Raw genomic sequence first — 6,539 nt, forward strand, 5'->3', positions numbered from 1 at the left:
TACACTGGCAGGGAGTGGGGGTGGAGAGGGCTCAGTGGCCAGGCCAAGTCATGTCAATACGTAAACCTGTCCCTGAATAAACAGTGCGAATTAAGATCATTTGCACAAATCTGCAACCTATTTCTGTTATCCACTCTGCTAGTTTTTTGACACTCAGCTCTGAGATTTTGTCACATGCAAGGCAATCAAAGACTTGCAGATTGTGGTGCTTCGCTAGGTAAATATTTTGCGTGTGTTTTATTTCTGTGACTTAATGTGGGGTTTTATATGTATATTCCTGTAGTTTGAAATGCAAGCCTCTAGAGTAAGAAAGGAGAGGCTGTGCTCAGTGGTAGAGCATCTGCTTGGCATGCAGAAGGTCCCAGTATCAATTCCTGGCATCTCCAATTAAAAGGATCTGGCTGTAGCTGATGTAAAAGATCTCTGCCTGAGACCCTGGAGAGCGGCTGCCAGTCTGAGGTCCCTGCCACACGGCAGGGAAAACGACGGTCGAACTGCGGCAAATGTAAGCCGCAGCAAAGTTGAGACGGCGTGGCGGGATTTCACAGATCCCCCGAGCCGCGGCACGGCGCTCCCCGGCACGATCAGATGCCGGGGAGAAAGCGATGGTGCGAAGGGGAGCCTGGCGAACTGCGCATGCTCACACATGCGCAGTTCGGCCAGGAGCCGGGGATGCGCCGGCGCAAGGACGCACCGGCGATCCCACGGCCAGTGTTGCTGCGGCCCGTCGAAAAGAACCACCTCGGGAGGTGGTTCTTTTTTGGAGCGGATCAACGCCAGAAGGGACGGATCAGGGACGGAGACGGTACGCTCCCCAGATGTTGATGTGGGATTGCGCCCGTTTGCTCCGCCCCCGTTCCGTCCCGCTCCCGGCCCAAACGGCCTCGTATGGACAGGACCTGAGTAGACAGTACTGACTCTGACGGACCAAATGTTTGATTCAGTATAAGGCAGCTTCACGTGTTCAAAGGGGGAGGGGCCTGAATGGGTGATTGAAGTGTGGATGGCAGCCATATGGAGGGGGGAGTTAACTGGCTTTGTGGAGAGGGTTTGTGGTAGAGAAAGAAGGAGCTGAGTGGGTGAAGAGACTGAGGGCGATTTCTCACTAGAGCTGCCTCGCAGCACAGCCGCCGTTTGCCCCGACACAAACATGTCAATTTCACACCCGAAGCTCCAGGGCTGCATGTTGACTCGTGGCTTTGCCCGATTTCCTCCGCAGTTTCATGATCCTGGTTTTTGAGGATCATGAAACTACGGAGGAAATCGGGCGAAGCCGCAGGTCAAATGCAGCCCCGCAGCCTCAGGTGTGAAATTGACATGTTTGTGTTGGGGCAAACGGCGCTGCGCTACGAGGCAGCTCTAGTGAGAAATCGCCCTGAGTGAGGTGCTGTAGAGTATGAGAGAAATCTGTGTTCTTTGTGGAAGCCATTAGCCTAAATAAGCCTGTGTGGTCTATTTAAGGAACTTTAGAGAAAGAAGAACTATACCTATCTGAAACCATTATGCTTATGAACTACACTGAAACCGTTACACTGTTAAACTATAGTTAAGTGGAAACAGCTGTTTTATTTAGCACAAAGGATCTCCTTTTACCACAGAACCACCCCTATATGCTGACCATTTTGTCATTCTATGAAATACAACTAAGCCATCCTGTTCTTTTGGTCCACCTGAAAATTTTAAGGTGGCAGTGAAAATAAGTAGGAAACACTAAGGAAGGTAAAGAAGGCAGCATATCATACATCTGAGAACATCACAGGCAGGTGCTATTACAGGTATTACATATAAGGGGTTTCAGAAAGAAGCAAAACATCACAGAGATGTTTAAACACAACAGCAAAAAATAAAGCTACTGTTATAACCACAATCAGAATAGAAATAAATGAACTAGAAACACACTCGCCTGACATCTACTTTACTGTCTTTTAAGTGCCAGGCTAAAACGTATCTTTTTACATGGCCTTTTAATTAGGGGATTTATCTTTCCAGCTGTTTTATGGTCTGTTTCTGGTCTGAGGTGTGTTTTATGGATAGTTTTATGCTGTCTTTATGTCCCCAGGCTTGTTTTTACATAGATAACTGTTTGCAGTGTAAGCCACTTACAGTAAGATTCTGAAGAGGTGGCACAGAAATCTCCTAAATAAACAAACAGAAGATACATTAGACTGAACATTAGTATTATGGGTTCTCTGCACCTAGCACGGATGTTTGGCAGCATCCCTTTGTATCAAAGGGAATTCTGTGGGGCTGTCATGTTAAGCGGACAGTTTGATTTTCTGCAATTCCAGCAGAATGTCTGCACAGTGTTCTTTGACAGGGAGCTGCAGTAGGTAAAGAAAATTGGTTATGTGGAGCCTTTGATCAGAAATCTGTTATACAATCATGGGATAAAAGGTCCTAAATGCATCTTCTTAATTTTTTATACTTTCAGAAAGCAACCCAGACACTGAAGCAAATTAAGAGAGATAAGACATCCCTGCCAAGATCATAAGATTGTAACTCATACTGCTTGCAGTTCAGGATATCAGGTAGACAACAGACAATATGACATTTCTGATGCATGGAATTCACAACTCTCCAGTCCGTCTGAACAGGAAAATGCATTGTGTTGCCAGAACACTGAGATTCAGAGTTACGGGAGCAGGCAGTTATCCAGCTAGCCCTGGAGCACAGCTGTTTCACACTGTTGCAATACAATGGGGAGTTTCCTCACAATTTATAACTACCCCCATCTTTTTTGTGGCCCCCAACTTGTAGTAATAAGGATGATGAAGTTAGTCTTTGGCCACCCTCTTTCCTAGAAACAACAGTACCTGTTCAGCAACCAGCGCATCTGTGGGGAGTTGAATTTTATTCTGAATCAATCCCACCCGGACAACACGTGGCTGCCTCAACTGTTCCAGTTCAGCTTGAAATCCATAGCCCAGTAGTTCAAAGTTCCTTTCAGCAGCTGCTGATGTAGCAACAGAAGGCAAATCCACTGGCCTGGAAAGACAACATAGAACACAGAAGAACATTCTACCTTCCCTCTGTTGTATGCCAACAGCAATTTAGCGGGCGAGGGGGGGGGAGACAAATAAAAAATGCAGAGCAGGGCCTACCAGAGGGATAAGCAAGCTGTAGGAAGGTTAGGCAGCTAGCTTGACCCAGATTCACTCACTCGTTCCTTCATGCCCTCCTTGTGTGATACTGAGTAATTTACCAAGCAATTGCAAGGTCACAGAAATGTATTTTTGATTAAAGTCTTTTAAATGATAAAGGTTTTTTTTAATTGTCTGCCTCTTTCTGACAAGCAAACAGTACTCAAGAATGGGAAGTCACTACTGCATCTACAAAGAAATCAAATATGTGAATAATTCTCAATTTTTTTTGAAGTGGAACACACTTAACTTCCTTTTCAAGATTCACTTTCAAAATAATTCCATGCTACTTTCCTCCTTCCTCAGGATAAAACCTAGGAATCTCAGATCAGTTATCAGCTAACACTTTTATTTTCCATTTTTAATATTTAGAAATACAAGCCGTTACTGAGCAGCAAGCTGTACCTCATGGGCATTTGCACATTATGCAGAAGCAAACCCAAATTTGCCACATGGCCTCTGCTCCCAGCTCAACCTGATCCTTTGCCTCCCACTTATCCTCTCAACCCACCCACAGTCTGTGGAAAGTATTCATGATCACAAATGTGGAATCCTTATATAGTGCCCCCTGGTACCTAGAAATAGAAACTTAGCAATTAATTTGTGGGAATTTTAATCAACCTCCATAGCACAGCAGCATAATTAATGGAAAAACCAAGGTCACCCCTGAAAGCTAAGTGCTCTGCAGGCAGCTTACTGTGCTCCACTCTGTGACTTCTGAGCTGATTGCAGCATTACATGTGGATTCATTTGGGGGAGGGTGCCTTAGCATGAGGAACTGGACAAGATGGCCTTTGGGTTTTCTTCAATGTTCACAGGGATCATTTCCTGTAAAAGCGCACAGGAGCGGAGTTCCGGTAGTAAAGAGCCCAGGGGGTAGGCACATGCAGCAAGCCCCGCCCCCTGCTCCCAGCAGCCCCGGACCACAAGGAGAAAGAAGCAGCCAGGTAAGTTGCAGAGCCCCCCCCCCCCAATAGCAATCCAAAACAGTCCAGTGGCACCTTTAAGGCCAAGTTTTATTCAGATACAAGCTCTCCCTCCTCTGTGAGGGCAGATCTGCGTGTGTGTGTCCCCCAATAGCTAGCAATCCAAAAGAGTCCAGTGGATCCTGAGCGGTGGGTGTTGCCTTCTGACACACTTCCGGTGATGTCAGGGGGTGTGGCATATAAGTTATGCTAATGAGTTATGCTAATGAGCTCCTGTACCTCTTTTTCTACAAAATGACACCTGAGTGTTCATAAACTATTAATTTTATAAAACTAGTGTCATCATGGATGAATGAATATCTGTCAAAAATCAAAACAGGACACCATGAGAAGAGTTTGCTCAGGAGCATTTACCACCCTGAGCACCCCCACACACGTCCCAGAGCTACTGTTGAGAGAGGCCATAAAAATGGTGGTAGAGGCATGCTGCTGGCTCAGAAAGGAGTCAAAAATAGTGTCTACACAAAAAAAAAAATTCAAAGCTTCACCAAATGCTTGGCCCTCAATCAACCTGGTGTGTGATTGACTGAGCAAGGGGTTGGGGCTCTTAGTAGTTTGACGGTTCTTCTTCAAAGTAATTGTGGAATGACTAGAATGGGAGCCAACAGTCAACGGCTTTCAATTCTCAACAGTACTAAGAAATGAGGGTAACCGTTTATGTGAAAGGGCTTCAGTTCAGACCCCTGGCAAGCAGAAATTGAGGTGAAGATTTTCATTGCATCTGCATGGTGCAAAACCCTATACCTACCGAATTTCTTCTTGCTGCACAATTGTTAAAAGCACAAGAGACATGCTAGAGAAAAACCAATCCTTACTATTTCACCATACAAGGACATGACTGGGACAACTATAGCAGGTGAAAGGGGTAAATTGTTTCAAGGAATGGATCAAGTGTCCCCCAAAGGTTTGCTATTTAACATCTTTCTGCATCAGTTTAACTATATTAAAGTGCAGAAAATGTTGTGTTACTTCACAATACCACTTGCCTTAAAAACCATCAAAATACCCACTAAATAGCATTTTTATTTCCTCAGCATGCAAACACCATTATGAAGGAAGCTGTTCTGCTGAATTGCTCTTTGTCAGTTGCACTGGAGTTTGCATCATCTGAGTGTCCCTCTATTCCAGTAATTTTGCGTTTTCTGTACGGCAAGAAAAGTTTCAACATGTGCCACTACTGGACCCACATAAGTACTGCCAAGGGGGGAAATGTGCCTTTCATTTACAGAGAGGACAAGTTCACATTTAATAAAGGTGTTGCAGGATGGGAGGGGGGACATGATGAAGGACACTTAACAGCACAGAAGATCCTACCCTCTTAACCCACTTAAGGGCTTTAAAGAAGGCAACTGCTGAACAGTCAAATGCCAACAAAACAAATTCATGAGCTCGACTAACATACAGCAGTGAATTACTTTAAATCCCCCTTAAACCTTAAGACTGTTCGATTATATTCAGATCATCTCTCCTGAACAACGGGGGGGGGGGGGTTGGGGGGGGGGAAAAAGAGGGCTCATAACAGAGACACCCAAGCCCTTGATCTACAAAATTGAAATTCCTATGTTGTGGCCTGAACCACCCCCTTTGGTTGTTTTTCGTACTTCATCATGCAGCCCGATAAAGAGTTCAAAGGCACTTGAAATCCCCTTTAAGATTTCGAAACGGGATTTGCAGTTTTGCCTAATACGACCACCAAATATTCGACCCCGCCTCCGCCCACGCCAGTTTATGTTGCAATAATGTATTACGTGTAACTGTTTTCACATTCTTTTCAACAAAATCTATTTTTACAAGAAATTATAGCAGCAGCCCGCAACCTCCCTAAAAGGGCCAACCCTCTTCTCTGGGACCTCAGTGTCACGGCCACCCCCGCAAGCACAGAGGGCTGACGCCGCCGCAGGCTGTCGCTCGCCCATGCCTCTCGGCCAGGGTGTGTCTGCCGACGCAGAGCCTGTCGGGACATGTAGTTCTAAGCGAACCTGACGTGCTCCCCGTAGAGGATCCGCTTCACTTCTCCGAGTTGCTCGGCAGGTAGATAGCGCTCTAGACATCGACTTAACGAATCTACGCCAGCTGCCATGTCCCCCGTACGAGCGAGCCACTGCCCAGGGCAAACCGTCGACGAAATGACCGTTGCTCTCGGAGGAGGGTCTTTAAGGAGAGGCGCCTCACAAGGCTTTCACCGCCCATTTTGGCGGGCTTCGCTGCAACTGAATGGGGGAGGGGGGAGTGGTCCAGCTCCGAGCACGGCCTCTGGGGCGGGAAAACTAGAACCGCGTGAGGCGAGCTAGCTCTGTGCTCCACTTTCCAGTCAATTGCTGCAGATGAAGCTCTGTCTTAAGAGAAGGCGCGCATGTATTAGTAAGCCTTAGTTCATACGTGCAGAAGAACCAGGAAGAAGTGCTCTGAGCTG

General features: G+C 46.3%; 1 protein-coding gene across 1 annotated transcript in view; it reads right to left on the bottom strand.

Moving 5' to 3' along the window:
- Positions 1 to 6,235, bottom strand: part of UPB1 (ureidopropionase, beta) — a 29,332-nt gene extending 23,097 nt beyond the window's left edge. The window contains exons 1-2 of the mRNA XM_015416710.1: positions 6,106 to 6,235; positions 2,814 to 2,985 (exon numbers count right to left, since the gene is read on the bottom strand). Coding sequence (XP_015272196.1) covers positions 2,814 to 2,985; positions 6,106 to 6,206 — 273 coding nt within the window. The 5' untranslated portion in view covers positions 6,207 to 6,235. The remainder of the gene's footprint in view (positions 1 to 2,813; positions 2,986 to 6,105) is intronic.
- Positions 6,236 to 6,539: the final 304 nt, after the last annotated feature.

This window comes from Gekko japonicus, unplaced genomic scaffold, assembly GCF_001447785.1.
Source record: "Gekko japonicus isolate JY-2015 unplaced genomic scaffold, Gekko_japonicus_V1.1 scaffold16, whole genome shotgun sequence".
NCBI lineage: Eukaryota > Metazoa > Chordata > Lepidosauria > Squamata > Gekkonidae > Gekko > Gekko japonicus.